Source organism: Eschscholzia californica, unplaced genomic scaffold, assembly GCF_041429995.1.
Source record: "Eschscholzia californica isolate CP2 unplaced genomic scaffold, dmEscCali1.0.p SCAF_6, whole genome shotgun sequence".
Taxonomy (NCBI): domain Eukaryota; kingdom Viridiplantae; phylum Streptophyta; class Magnoliopsida; order Ranunculales; family Papaveraceae; genus Eschscholzia; species Eschscholzia californica.
The window spans coordinates 24589762-24605886 of NW_028238483.1; the positions used below are offsets into that span (position 1 = coordinate 24589762).

Consider the following 16125-nt stretch of genomic DNA (forward strand, 5'->3'; position numbering starts at 1 on the left):
TCAAATTTTCCATCAACACGAAAGAGAAGAGCGCCATGAGTAACTTTGGCTTCCGAAATCTCATTGCGTATAGAGAAATTAAGCAATTTAGACTGTAAAAGCATGTTCAACTGTTGCAAGGTTAGCTTTTGGGGATCACCAGCTGGAGTGCTCGGAGGTTCCATATCAGCTTTCAATAACTTTCTTCCACGAGAACTTCGGTGGCTGGTTTCAGTATTATAATCAGATTTATAGGCTTGTTGTAGTTTCTCGTGCTCGAAAAACCTATTCAGCCATTTCTGTGAAACATGTGTAATGTCGTGTGGCAGACGTCTTATCCTTAATTTAGTTATTACAATCTTGATACACCACATAAGTTTTGTCACAATAATGACGCTAAGACAATAATTTAAATTGCTTTTGTATGTCTACCGTACACACAGAAGGTTGTTTATGTACATTTATATAGAATAAATGGTTTGTGCACGTGGGGACAAAAAATTTCGCCATTCAAAATATTGTAAAAATGTTGATGAGTACTGCAACTTTAAATTAAGACTAGTCTCAACCTTACATACCTAATATGTTTCAACAACACTCGTTTTCTCAATTACTATCTGAAAGGACATCATGAACACCGTAACCTACTAACAGAGGTCGTGCATCCACACACAACCCCTTACCACAAAGGGTTCATTTTTCTCCAAACTGCCGAAGTATTGGTCGTTTTAAATATTGATACTTATAGAAGAAAGTATTATCTTATGCAATCTATTATATTAACTTTGTTTGTAAGATTCTTGGATTTAATATTTTAAGGTCCTGGGTCTGTGTTCCGTTAGTAGCAATTTCATTTCTTTCTATATGGAAGTTGACCATGCCTTGATTATCTTCACTACCATGTTTACTTTAATATATGGAAGATTGTGAAGCTAAATAAAATCGTACAACAATATATTACATGAGAGATGTCTCTGGGTCAAAAGTAAGCTTCTAGGGTGATGTACGGACAAGAGCTCCTCTTAAATGTCGGACCATGAGGGCAAGTCCACTTTACTACCTCTGTAACTTCTTTCTCTAAGGCGCTAAAAAGTAGGCCGCGGCTGTGGGACATAATGAAAACAGAGAAATTTGGCCAAAACTCTCTAAAAAATTTGAGTTTTGGTTAAAAAAGATTTATCAACTTTTTACAGGCTCCCTATGGCATTTTTGTAAATAATCTAATATAGGAAAAAGATGAAACTAACCTTATTGCAAACCAGTTTGCAAAGCTCTGCAAACCAGATTGCAAAGCTTTGCAAGACAAATCAAATTGCAAAGTAGTGCAAACTAGTTTGCAAAGTTCTGCAAACCAGATTGCAAAGTGTGTGCAAAGTCATTGCAAGGCAAATCAGATTGCAAAGCAATGCAAACGGGATTGCAAAGCAATTGAAACGGGATTGCAAAGCTCTGCAAACCAGATTGCAAAGCTTTGTAAACCAGATTGCAAAGCAGTGCAAACCAGTTTGCAAAGCTTTGCAAGCTAAGATTTAAGGGCAATTTCGGCATTAGAAATGGGACTGCTTTTAGAATTGTCCTTCAAGACTATTTCCAAACTATATATGGGGCCTAAAAGGGCAAAAAGATTACTTGTCTTTTTGACAAAAAAAAAACATGAAATCCGGCCCAATTTCCTGATGAAAATATTCGGGGTATGAAGACTTTGGTCAACTGTAGTTGACCTAGGGGCATGAAGATTTTGGTCAACAATTATTAGACTATTCATTCATTTGATACTGACCTATATGATTACTTTCTTTTCATATAAATTTGATTTTAACAATAAAAACTAATTATATTCTTGTTTCAATTAGAAGGGTTTGCATCAATAATCAAATTGTTGTTTCCTTGTTCTACCATGCATGTGAAGTTTTTGAAAGTCAAATGTATACTTTCTGGTGTTAGTAGGATGAACTTATAATACAAAGTAATATCTCAAAGATTTTGTTATCATTAAATGGATTACTTAAAATTGCCTATCAAAACCTTTATTTATTGTTTATTTTATACTATAATTGGTGTTTATAAATAATATTTTAGATATCTTTCCTAACACTAGACTTGTAATTCAAGTATTTGTCTTTTATAAACTCGTGTGTGTGGATATCATTCTTTTTTCCCAAAATCTAATTTGAATGCGTTGGAGTATATTGAAGAATTTATAGCAGCAAATGAAGATATCAAAGAACAAGTGGAATTAAATAAGATATTTAAAATTTATAGTTGGGCCGTGATTAAATGAGTTCGAGCTCATACCTTGAGGGGTGAACTCGAGCTTTTTTAAATTTATTTACTAAAATCTTGATTGAGCACATAAATTTTGTCTTTGTAGTGATACTAGTGAAGGTCCGACATTAACTTAAATGATTTATTTACGTACAGCTAAAAGTTAAATATGTATACATACAAAACATCTCACCATTATAAGGATGCGGATACGCAATGCAATTTCAAATTAAGGCTTGTCTCAACCTTGCATGCTTAATATGTTTCAATAACGTTCGTTTTCTCAATTACTTTCTGAAAAGACATCATGAACATGTAAAGTAATTACTAATAATTAATATTGGCAAGTGAATTAAGATGTGATATTTCATTATCTTTGTATAGACAAATCGTCCCACTAATAGAAACAATTCATCTAACTTGACTTTCCTTTACGTTTAGGAACGTTAACGACAGCCAATTCTACCATTTATACATGTTTAATTATCATTTCAGCTATGAGGTATGTACGTCATTACTTGTTAGAATTCTTTTAGGTTCTAGGTTGGACTAAGTAGTCTAAAATCCCTAGACTTGAATTTATTACCAATTTTTTTGAAGTAAATTTCATTCATTTTTCCATGACAATATATTTTTCACTTATTGTGAAAGATTTTTAAGTGATAAGCATCAATCTGCCTCGTATTGATTACCTAGATGCCTATATCCAGAGGATTTAGTTTCCTTAATCAGAGAATTTTGCGCATCCTCTTGCTTTCTTTGCTTGGTTGTGCAACTTTATAAATACTATTCTATGGTGTCTCCTATAATGCATCTCTCTCTCTCTCTCTCTTTCCCTGTCTTCACAATCTTTGTCTCTAGCTCTGTCATTCTTTTATGAGATTTTAGAAACCAACAAAAATTTTAGTGTCCAGTGACAAGAGAAAATTCAAGCTCTTTCAACACTCCCACGGTTTTCTACCTTTCATGTTTCCCTTTGTCTTCTAACATATGGGTGACTGCCTATCCTCTATTTTACTTTCAAGAAAGTGTTGTTCCATAAATGAATACTTCCATTCATTTTATTCTATAGTTGAAGATTTTAATCTAATAATAAGACAAACTTTGAAGAATTTCAACATCATATCAACGATATACCATACTATTTTTCTTCCGCATACGAGAACAAGACAAGGTCACTGTCTGCAGGTATTTATCTTGTTTACTTATTTCACTCATGTTAATATGGGAATAGTTCTAGTAATCACATTCCTTTGCCACTCAACATATATACCATAAAATTTGGATGTATATTTAGGAAAAGTCATAATGTAGCAAATAAGCCAAAGTGCCGAGAAGACCCCCTTAGAATAGGAAAATGAAGTCGAGACTACAAAATAGACAAACTCCAGACTTAAGTAGGAATCAACTGTCCATGAAAAGTGAAAAGGAGTTGACCTGAAAAATAAGGATCGTTGATTTCGTTTAGGTCTGCGGTAGGTTTTAACTTTTTACCTTTTCAAGTGCTGCTCGAATGAATAAATGAACGTTGAAAATTTCTGGAAACTTGATATGATTGGAAAGAGCACTCGTCAGAGCAAGGGTTTTAGGTTGGATGGTAGCATCTTGGGGTATATCAGTTAGGCCTTCTCAGGTGGGCTTGGTTCACCATGAGCTCGAGCCTCACGTTGGCACTAGTCAGGGAAAATATCACAGGTCACTTGGAGTTGGGCCATTACGAAAACATATTCGGGCAAAAGCCTAAATTTCATTGTCTCATAGAGTTTCCTTTGAAATTTCAATTTGTAGGCGTTTGGGCCTCGGGGTTTTGCTTGGACTAGTAATATCAATATGCAAACATATACTTTTACGATCGATTTCAGTATAAACCTGAGTTTGAATCCTGCAATTGTACTATCATTCTCTTATTCACTAGCATATATTATCTGAAATTATCACTTCTAACCGTGCTAATGTTCTCCATTGTATAGTTGGCAGTGATCATGTGAGAGTCCATCCCAAGTTTCTACATTCAAATGCCACAAGCCACGAGTGTGGTTGTTGGAGGTAAACTTGCACAATTTGATCATGTTTATGGAAGTATAAAACTTTGTGTTGAAATTTCACGGGGCTACATTTGAGCTCGGGCCATGTGAGTATGTGACCATTTTGAGACCTTCGACTCAAAAAACTACTATACAGGTTTCTTGTATATTCGGTGAAAAGCATATTGGAAACACTATCAAACAATGTAACCCTAGCTTCTTCTTATGAAAAGATATTTCATGGACATGAGTCTATTAAGGAAGTTTTAAAATTATTTTTATATTTGAAGTTTTTTCATGGAAGTCATTACATGTTTCATATTAGTATTATACTGTATTACATAAACATTATTTCCTTTATGAGTCAAAAGGACAACATATTGTGTGTTTTTCTTTGCAGTGGACAGATAGTAGGTTTGTTGTATGCTCATTAGAAGAAATGGATAGTTTGGAAGGACAAGCAGGAGAACAAGAGACGGAGGGATCAACAGTTAGTTAAGACTTCTATCGAGCGGCCATATTGTTGCACACATACTAACTCTTCCGAACTTGTTTCAACCTTGCTCATATTGTCGTACCTATTAGGATATATGGACCAAGATGGATATCAACCGCCCAAGATATATGAAGATGAGACGGATCGACATAAAGAAATCTGACGACCAAGATGAGTCCAAGATATTGGAAGATATGAAAGATATCGAAGATATATTTTCCTATGTTTAGGATATCTCTTGTAACTATTTAATAGTAATATTAAGTAGAGATTATATTGTTTCCTAGTTTAGTTAGGAGGAAGAGGAACTAGGAAACCCTAAACCTTATAAATAAGAGATGGGTTTTAGGAGTTTAAGCATTGGATTACTAATCAATCATTGTAACGAATCACCACAATTGTAGATAATAAAGGATGTAGTCGTTTTGCCTTTCTCCGAGGATGTAGGTCGTGAATATCCGACTGAACCTCGTTAAATATTGTGTCTTTACTTTATGTTCATCTATCCGATTATAATATAATCGCGAATTTCACATGGTATCATAAGCGGGTTCTTCTATCCTGTTTCATCGAATTTCTTTTAGCTTCCGCTATTATCGACGATATTTTCATTGTGATTCAATATCCTTTTAATCGCTTTGTGTCGATTTAATATTCACTTATGATCACTTTCGTCATGATTCAAGCTTCCGCAAATTTCCGACGTTTTTTTTAATCGTTGTAATTAATAACCGATCAATCTCTTAGTCGATTATCTTGTGTTTTCCGTTCATCTTCATTAATCACTTGGATATTTGAAGTTACTGTGTCATATCTCCAAGATTAACTATGTTGGACAACTGTATTATAAATACAATCTAATGTTGTGATACAATCTATCAGCACACAAAGTGTTTGTCCACCTCCAATGAAAGCCACGTCATATGGAGTCTTTCAAGGGGATCATCCTCTTGTGATTGTGTTTATTAGTTGACTTAGAAACCAGGTTCATCCAGACCCGACTGCGACCTGCTTCTTGTCGACGGGTTTTACTTATCAATCGATTGCTTTCATCGATTTGAACATCACTTTACTGACCACCACCGATTTCCTTTTGGTTTGGTCAGTAATCAACCCTTCTTCTTCTCGGTTTTTTAAACCGATGAACTTATTTCTCTCTATACAAATACAACCGTCGATGACCTAATATGGTCTAAAATCGACCGGATTTTAACTTACTATCGATTAGGGTTGGTTTTCACCCCTAATCGACTTTCTGAAATCCTTACAGATTAGGAAAACCCAATTTTGAAAAGCCCTAATTTTTTGTTAAAAATTTCTAATTTTCCCCAAATTACATATTTGTGACATATTTTTTTGCCACAGCTTTGTGTGACAATCTTTGGCCACAATTCCTTAAGGTTGAAAAATTATTTTGCGACAGACTCTTACTGCCACCTATATCCAACTGTTTCTAGTTGTGACGCAATTTCTCTGTCACCTTTCTATTATATTTGTGACACTTAATAGATTACTTTCGTCTATTTTGACCGTTAGTTACGGATTCACCCGTGACATTTTTCATATCATACTTTGTCTATGATAACTTTTATTCATTTCCAAGTTTATAACAGTTTTTTTTGTCTCAATTTTTGTGAATAATGTGGCTTTACTTTTCAGCGTTCCTTACATTTAATAGTTTTTTTTTTATGAGAATACATTTAATAGTTGTTATTCAATTTTTAATCTACCCTTTCTTTAAATAAAATTTTCCCGCCTCATTCTTCTTTCATATTTATATCAGAATGTGGCCCACCAAAGAGAGTCTCTAACCAACATAATAACCGAATCCTTAAACCAAAACGTGTTTGGCGCCTCCTCAGAGGGACCTCGAGCTTCCTCGACATCACATATTGAGGAAGAACAAACCTCACTGCAGTCAGATGATGGAGATCCAAGAAGTTAAGATTCAGATGGTCTTATGTCTAAAGAACCTTCAGAATCTCTCGACGTCGCCTATTGACTTCGAGGTGGCAAATATACGAAGATCTTTGTATACATGGCGAGGGTAGTTTTTATTTTCTTCAGGCATTGGACAAAAGTTTTATTTGTGTCTATTATAACCACCTAGCTCGGATTTTCTTGTTTGCTTCGTTCTTCCTCTTTCAAAAAAGTGTCCGGCGAGAGACTATTAGCTATTGTTCGTAGGGTAGTTCAGTTGCTTATGGGATATCTTAAATTATCGGCCGGGTAATAGCGGCTACTGCCTCGTGCCAATAGGAATGCAACCCTCCGCACTAAACCAATAGAAGAGTCAGAGTTGAGCAGCTCCTCGTATCAATGGAGGTACGACTAGAAAACCTTTCCATTCTTATGTATAGAGGTAGGGTTCTGGCTTTTTAATAGAAGAAACCCAAGCTTTTAGTTAGTTAAAAGAGGTGTAAGTAAGAAAAAAAAAATTAAGGAAGTGGGTTGCCACAGATCATCTGTTAGCCCGTGACCAATTTTCTTTTATGAATAAGAAGGAATTTAATTTAAAGAGGGGAAGAATAGGGAAATTAAATAGCAACAGTTAAATATAACTGACGGAACAATAAAAAAGAACAAATTTAGAAATACTAGGAGGCTAAAATAAAAAAATTTGACTCATGATATCCAACTGGTCCTATCAGCATCTCCAAGAAAAAAAAATACTCGTCCTATCACTATCAGCATAGTCGAAAGTAGACTTGGACAAACAAGAACTTTTATGATTCAAAACCTGGGTAGAAGTTTGATAAATTTAACTCCATAGAGAAAAACAAATCAATTGAATGTTAGAACTTTATTTGCATGGCCATAAAAACCCACTAGAAGTGCTAATTTCAAGTTAATTCAATAATAGTTAGGTACTCTTCTGAGATGTACAAAATTTATAGGTAAATGTGCAACAGAACAAAACTGATAGTGAGCTTGACTATTGTATTTTGTGTGTCTGTTTGTGTGTGTTTGTTTGTTAGAGAGAGAGATAGAGAGAGAGTTCCTATGATGGTGCACCAAGATATGAGGCGAGTCGCAATATATCACAGAATATTCCACCTGCAGTGACTTCTGCGCCAGCACCTGGTCCACGTACAATCAATGGTTGTTCCTTGTACCTTGTGGTTGTGAAAGATATAATATTATCAGAGCCGGATAGCTGTGCAAATGCGTGGTCTTTCTTGTATCTTCTCAACTCCACAAAACCCTTGTTCTGTACTGCATCTACGACTCCGACGTACCTCAGAACCTTCAAATGCCACAACAATTCATGAGATGGAACAGTAATCCGGACTCTAGATACTTTTTCATGTACCCATTTAGTTGGGCAAAACCGAAATCCATGGTTGCTTGTTTTCGGAATGGAAGTCTCATCTTTTGTAGTTGTTTTTAAGGTGATGTTTATTTGCTTTTCTCATTGTCTCTAACTCGTATGAATCTGAATCGCCCGACTCAAATGGGCCTAAAATCAACACGAATCAGCTGTCCAAACAAGTTAGACAAAAACAAACATTGTGAAATCTAAATCGAGACAATTTGGACCTTGAGTTGGAATTCAGATCTGACTTAGAGAAAAAGCAAAAAAGTACCGACGATTCAGAAAACAAGCAATTATTGAATGCGGATTCTGCATTACCACACTAAAACCATTGCAGGAGGCTATTTTAGCAGCCAAGCTCAACTATTAGTGTCTCAGATACTTACTTCACCTGCAGCCTCTGCATCTTGCCGTTTCTTTGCTATCTCTTGATCAAATTGTGGAAGGTGCTGCAAAAACTCTTCAGCCGATGCACTGGCCTGCAACAATTAATTAGAATCATATCTCAAAGAGTTTTAGTTTTCGTAGTGCAGTTTTTACATAGTAATTGATCTTTAACTGTTTCTTACCTTTAAGGGTTCTGGTACGAGGCTGTCCACTCGGATATCACAAAGCTCAAACCTCAGACCAGATTCTCTAGCAAGAATTATGACCTACAATAGAGTACCAGTGTAAGAACATTGTCATCTACTGCATTTACAAAATCTTTAGTAAAACTCTAAAGATCTAGTGTATATATTGTACTTGTATATGCACAATATGAAATCAAGTATATAAGAGAGTTCATTACGTCTATCAACCAAAGTAGCGTATCAGGGAGGTATACGCAGGAATACTATACGAGGAATGTGTTAGCATAGTGAACCTACTAGTATCCATACCATGTACTGAAGCACATGGCATTTCATGTAACATCGGAGTGTGGCTCCTTCATCATGGGAAAATATGGGTGATTCTAAGTGACGACCGTGTCAAAGTGTGTGTTTATGCGTGTGTTTCTATGTGGGTTTGTACGTGTGACTGTATGTGTGTGTGTGTGTGAGATAGAGAGGAGATGGAGAATCTAGTCACCTTTCTAGCAACATCAGTTCCAGACAAATCATCTCTTGGATCTGGCTCTGTATAACCAGCATTTTTGGCTTCAGTGACCACCTCACTGAAAGCTCGTTCTCCCACGAAGTTGTTGAATATATAACTCAAAGTTCCACTGAGAGAAGGCATATGAGTAAATCACAATGAACTTTAACATGTAATAATGCAAATACTCTTTAGACTACATACAATCCCATTTACTAGTTCGACTTTGAAATAGCGAAGACCTTCTTTACAAATTAGAAATGTATAAACTCTGCTCAAAAGCAACTAACCTGAAAATGCCTTCGATCCGCACAATCTTGTCTCCAGTTTCTAGTAGTCCACGTAAGGTGCTGACAATAGGCAGACCAGCCCCCACAGTCGCTTCATAAAAATAGTGAGTATAAGATTGTCGTTGAAGTGCTCTCAATTTCAAATACTGGAATCAGAGGACGACTATGTCAGCAAAAGTCGCATGAAAATGATTCGAATAAAACCAACAAAATCGATTAAGAAAAAGTACAGATTCTCTTTTCTAGTGTTTACTGTTGTTTCTTGAGATAGGGTTTACGACGTGAATCTAGTACAATATGTAGTGTTGATGTTAGTCTCACATTGGTTGTGGGAGAGGGTGGTAGTCACTCTATAAGTGTGGGAAAGCCTAACTTCTGGCCCAAGACCATTTTGGGGCAAGTAAGGCCCATGGACCACACCCACATGTAGGCAGTAGGCAGGATTAAACTATGACGTTCAGAGTTGACTGTCAGTTTTTTCTTTGTTTGGGGTGATGGCGTGCTCTCGAGTACATTAATTAACCTGATCAAGTGGTCCAGAATTTGCTTTCTTGTTTGGCGTTATGACATGAATTCCTTCACACAACCAGTCATGGTAATGACTTGCAATTTTCTCATCAGCAGTGCAATCAATCAAAACTGTATTTGGGATGAAATGGTTCCGACGGAGATGTTGAACAAATTTCTTTAAGTCAGCCGCTTCCCCTTTCTCCTTTAGAACCTCTCTCCATCTAGATACTTCAATTCCCCTACAACAGAAATAAAATGGATATTATGTTTGCTAAATCCAAGAAAAAATTTAGAATGGTTACACTTAGTACAATTTCCATCTAAATTGTGAACTATCCGGTCACACCCTAACAAAATTGCGTCATTTATTTCAGCATCCACCTGACATGGATAAACTATCGTGGCCTTATCATGAGCTTTTTTTTCACGAGGATAAATAACATTGTACACGCACTACGTTTTGGCAAGTGGCAACTCCAAATACTTTAAGGCTTTAAGCATGATGCATTTTCAGCGTATCAACTACCTAAAGATTAAAAGTCATTGATCTCATTACATTAAGCCACATCTAACAGTAGTAGTTGAAATTGGAAATGAAAAAAACTTGTACTCTCCACAGACTATATAGACAAATTTGACTTACAAATCACTCAAGACCATCGTCTTTGATCCAGTGATTCCCATAACTCTCAGATCAATGTTAAAATCTTCCTTCAAGACTGCAGCCTGAAAGAATAATTCAAATATGATATAAACATTGAACCTTGATAAAAAAAAATTGCATTGTAGTAGCTTTCAGAAGTTAATAGCCAGACAAAGATATGACTAATGAAGATCTAATGAACTGCAAATAAATAAATGAGTTATGGAGATCTAAGGGATTGAAAAGGGTACTCATAAGTAAGATATTTTGACTTGATATCTACGTAGAGAAATGCAACAGAACTCCTATTACCCTCCCAACCAACTCTTGCCATTTTGCAAATAATTTCAGTGGGTTTCTTCAATTTTGTCCTTAAATAAAAATACATTTAAGAAACATATTTATTAAAATATTCTAGCGATGGAAAGGAAACCAACACACCTGCTCCCTCACTTGTTCAAGTAATGTACCACCAATTAATCCAGGTCCAATAATGCCCATAGCGATAGTGGTTTTTGAGAGATAAAACCTAGAGTGTACAGCTCTTAAAGCTCTTATGCAATCTTCTCGTTTCAGCACAACAGTAATATTGTACTCGGAGCAACCTTGAGCTATTGCCCTGACGTTTATATTGGCCTGCAAGAAATAATGTGTAAAGATCATTACGCCTAAAATTTGTGTGAGCTCGTCTTCCTACAGATTGCTAGAAGCAATGTGTCAAAGATATATGCATAAAATCAAGACTCGAGTCTAGGTTCTTTTCACAGAATCGTTTTCAAGATTACTGCAACAACACGACAATATAGCAGTATATTTTTCTACTTAAGATATCTCTAACATTTCTAGATGATCCACTTCACGACTAAATATAAAGGCAAATACCTTCGCCAGTGCATTGAAGAGAGACGCACTAACTCCGGGAGTACTTGCCATTTTCTGACCAACTGCAGCCAAAATGCTACAGTCTGGAATTACCTCAACCTGTCAAGATTTGAACTTATTAATAAGAATAACGAAAGGAGACAGCAGATAGTGCAAAGAAACTAAACATCGGAATCTGACATGTATCTGATTCTAATGTGAAAGTTGAAGGAAAAAAGGAGCTAAAAGTAATAAATGTATTGACTACATTCTTGAGAAAAGGACCACCTCATGAGTTGTCCTGCTAGATCTAATAAATAGCGCGGACATCTGATCTGACTCAATATCTCTACCAGCTCAGAGACCGCATACCATAATTACAACCAGATCGAGAAGGAAAAACTGGCTCAAATTTATGAAATTACAGTTGGAGTAACTTTTTTTATGTGAACAAAGCCCAAAAAGTATCTAGAAGTTAAACATACTGGTTTATGTTATATACGGCAAAAATTCTGGTGGACAACTAGAATAAAGCTTTGGTCTTTGGCAAGGATAAACCCCACTACCAAGCCACTCAGACTTATTTCTTCAGATAAATACTTTTCCTTCACTAAGCAAAGCCGTTTAATTCTTTTTTATTATCATGGGGCATTAGATATACCATTATAAGTTTATAACCATACTTAATGACAAGGAATGAAGTTTCGGTAGGAATGGAAATGAAACTATTTTGATCATTTCGACCGAAATATTTTCAAATGTATTTCCTTGTCAAGAGAAACTCAATTAAATTTTGGTTTGGGTGGAAATTTCGGTTGGCATGCATGAAATGGAAATATTTCGAAATTAAATTCCTTTCTTTATGATTTTTACAAACAAATCGTAAAAACAAATCTATATTAAATCATTATTTATATGGAGAGTCTTCCTATAATTGTTGTGAATTTATCCTATTTGAAACCACAAAATGCATGGAACGAAATAAAAAAGACAGCCAAACAGATAAAAATACAGAATGTTTTTGTTCATTCAAGTAATAATTCATTCTGAAGTTGTTTAGCTAAAAGAAGTAAGTAAGTGTTGTTACCTTAGAAATCCTTCCAGCATCCAATGCTTGACGAAATCTGGAGGCCAAGGCCTCTGCAACAGCTTTTACTTCCTTATCAGGCACCGCAAAGCACACAGAATGCTCACTACTAGCCTGTAGTGTTCCCAATCCCAAGCAATAAGCATCTTAGACATATTACTTTTACAACTATTAAATGGATAATTAGAAAAAACTGTGTACCTGAGATATCATAATAACATTGGCCCCGACATCTTTCACGGCACCGAAAATTGCACTCGCTGTACCAGGAACACCAGCCATTCCCGTTCTACGCAATGGAACTAAAATTTTTAACAAGAAATTTATACTCATTCTAATCATGAGAAAGAATACTCACCCCTCCACATTTACAAGAGCCACGTTGTCAATCGTTGCAAACCCTTTGACAAGAGACTCCTCCCTCTGGCCCTCGCCATTTTCATTAACAGCAAGCCGACATATCTTTGTTCCAGGAGCAGAGAGATTGAAGACGTTCCTAATTACAATTGGGATGTCGTACCCCATAACAGGCATTATGGTGCGAGGATGTAGTACATTTGCCCCAAAATATGACTGCACATACAGGTCAGGCTAATGATTAAGTAATCGTCTTTCAATATGATTTAACAATTTCAATGCATGAGAAAGGCCATGAATTCACCATTTCCCAGGCTTCTTGATAAGACAATGTATCGAGTATCACGGCTTCACTAACTGCAGGAAAGAGGTGCTTTAGCATGTTAACAAAGGAACAATAAGGTTACTCCTAAGCGTTCTAAATTCATGTTCACTTCTACATTTGCAGGCAATATTGGAGGAAAAAGATCCCCAGGATGCTAGCCAATGAAAGCAAGAAGCTCACGACCTAAGTAATTGTCTGTGAGGTAGCTAATCAGTAAGTATTCATGAAACTGCCACGTACAAAAAATGAGGGTTAGTGTAAACCTTTTCTGGGGTCTGCACTGTACACACCATCCACATCTGTCCAAATTGTCAGTTGATGTGCTCTGAGCAGGGAAGCCATTATAGCAGCAGAGAAATCACTTCCATCTCTTTTCAGAGTTGTGGGAATTTTTTGAGGTGTACTAGCTATAAAGCCAGTAGCAATGATTGTCTTGGATTGACTTTGTGAGAACCACTCCTCAAGTTTTCTTTCGGACTCCAAATAATCAGGATCAACTTGATTTGAACTTGTTGGATTTACAATAATGACTTCTCTTGTATCCATCCAACTGCAGTTGACTCCAAGCTGCACAAAAGAGTCAGCTACACATATTCACAAAGCTTACAAACAGCTACCTAATATCAGTCAGAAGGGTACGAGTGAGTAGTACCTTCCTGACTACGGATGATAGCATCTGAGCAGACCATAACTCTCCATGACCAACTACAAAATCTGAAAAAGATTCGGTTGCATGACCAGCTACAAGGCATAATGCATTTAATCAATAAACTGTGTACAAGTTAAATTTCTCCACACACGAAAGAAAATTAACAATAACAGTGAAGGAAGAAAGATAAAGTAAATAAATGTCTTGGAAGAATCCAAAAGAAGTGGGTTCTCGGAAGTCGGAACTGTTCGCTTGGAAACTATGCTTGCTCCACTGTAAGTGGTGGGTTTTGGAAAGTGTTTGCTTCAACAGAAGCGGATGTGCTGTTATTTGATTCTTTCCTTTTAGTGAAATGAAGTTCTTTCTTACATAAGCTTATCCTCCTGAGTTATGGTACTAAGATGTGTCTTCAGTATTTCCTAGAGGTTATAATTAAGTAATAATCTAGTCGAAAGTGAAGTTTTTGATATTGATGAATAAAAGGGACGCAAGCAATTCGAAATTCTGAATCATACATTAGATAGAGCAAAAATGGTTAGCCTACTCACAGGATAGAAAATACAGGAAAACATAAGAGAAACTAAAAGGGTAGATAAACAAAATAATCATTTCGGAATTCTCTTATAATAAGTCATATAAATTGCGACCACGACCCACAGTGGCTGACACGCAATAGAAACTTAAATAATATTGTTTGAACTTCAACGAAAACAGATGCACCCTGCAGGTTTAATAATACAGTCGAAGTTGAATGAAGGTAGAAAGGGAAATACTATATAAACAAAAATAAACGGAGACAGCTACCAAACCTATGTATATCGCACGAAGTAAAGCTTTAAGGTTACTGATGTCATCGTACAAACGAGATAAGAAACTAGCAAGATCATCCCCTTCAAGTAGATCATGTGCTGTTAGTCTATGTTTTGCAAAAACATCATCCAAAGCTGCTACATAGGAATCGTCCCTGGATTGTGCCTTATAAATCAGATTATACATCATGTCTGTTACCATTGACATTGCAGAAACAACTACCAACTTCCTTTCTGTATCATCATTCACAATTATATTTGCAACGCTCTGAATTCTGCTCGAGGTGCCCATACATGTCCCACCAAATTTATGAACTGCCCACATGTCACCTTTTGGAATATGGGTCGATTCATTCAGCGAACCATCTATACAAAATGAGAGGTTACACAAGACAGTCAATTTTGTGACAAGACAGTCAAAAGAGTTCTAACAAATTCATGTAGATAGACGAAAGGACCTGTCAGGGAAGCGAGTACACGAGTATGCAGTGAGCTTCTGCTCCGTTGATCAGATACGTAGACCACTCTGAAACAATTAGAAAAAAGAATATATAGTGTATACATAAATTACTAAATGCCTGATATGAAAAGCTCTACTGGCGCCAGTTTTATTGGGTCTGGAATCCCAGAAGTAGGTGAAAACTAAAAATATCCTCTATGGTGCCTTATGGACATAGTAATAAACCAAACAACTAAATTTTGATAAAGAAGATGCTAAGTAGAGTTTGAAATTGGAACCCTCATTTGATGATAGAAGAACAAATATAACTTCATTAAGATCAAAATACTCATCAGAAAAAACAAAACAAGAATTCAGCAATACACGATATTTTCTCAAACAAAAGCTTGATAAATCAGGAAAACATCAGAAATGAAATGAAAATATATTTCCTCAAGGAAATTAACTAAAAATAGTAGAAACATAAGAAGCATGACAAAAATTAGACCTGGAAATGGAAGAAGGAAGAGGAATAGTGAGGTTAGAACGGAGTTGAGAAACGAATAAGTTGTGTTTGTTCGTGAAATTTTGCTTAAGAGGTGAAGTGTTTGAGAAATTAGAGGAGTGAGAGAAGGTAGAGGAGAACGCCATTGACGGAGCTCCGACTTTAGATTCCACTTCTTCTTCTTCTTCTTCTGTAACTTTTGATGATCGATGATGAATACTATAAGATTGTCAATTAGGTCAATTTTAAGCTACCCCGCTACTTGGGAAGGCGAGTCTGAACCTGGCTGGGACTTGGGAGTGTCCGTTTTGTTTGGTGGGTCCCGACATTTCACAACCGCATCTGTCCCGCGTGTGGACGGCCTCTGCGTAGGAGACAGAATTTCAGGTCGAAACCAAAATTCATGATGCCACGTTTTCTCCCCTAGTCAACGTGGTCAAACATCAGTTGGGGCTGATGGTTGACCACAACAAGGACCAACTAGGCAATGTGG

The 16125-nt window shown here is 36.3% G+C and overlaps 1 protein-coding gene across 2 annotated transcripts; it reads right to left on the reverse strand.

The window, feature by feature from the left end:
• Positions 1–7548: 7548 nt before the first annotated feature.
• LOC147532790 (bifunctional aspartokinase/homoserine dehydrogenase 1, chloroplastic-like) lies at positions 7549–16028 on the reverse strand. 2 transcript variants are annotated; one of them, XM_086648583.1, is made up of 18 exons: positions 15636–16028; positions 15147–15214; positions 14689–15054; positions 13883–13971; positions 13494–13797; positions 13210–13262; positions 12907–13121; positions 12750–12837; positions 12549–12662; positions 11483–11581; positions 11042–11236; positions 10601–10683; positions 9971–10196; positions 9448–9593; positions 9152–9287; positions 8650–8733; positions 8467–8559; positions 7549–8011 (listed from the first exon to the last, which is right to left on the reverse strand). In XM_086648583.1, the coding sequence occupies exons 1-18, from the start codon at positions 15776–15778 to the stop codon at positions 7766–7768; spliced, it is 2748 nt and encodes a 915-aa protein (XP_086504709.1). In that variant the 5' UTR covers positions 15779–16028; the 3' UTR covers positions 7549–7765. The 2 variants fall into 2 exon arrangements, with proteins under 2 accessions (XP_086504709.1, XP_086504710.1); XM_086648584.1 differs by having other exon boundaries at positions 13883–14600; positions 15636–16020.
• Between the last annotated feature and the right edge of the window lie 97 nt (positions 16029–16125).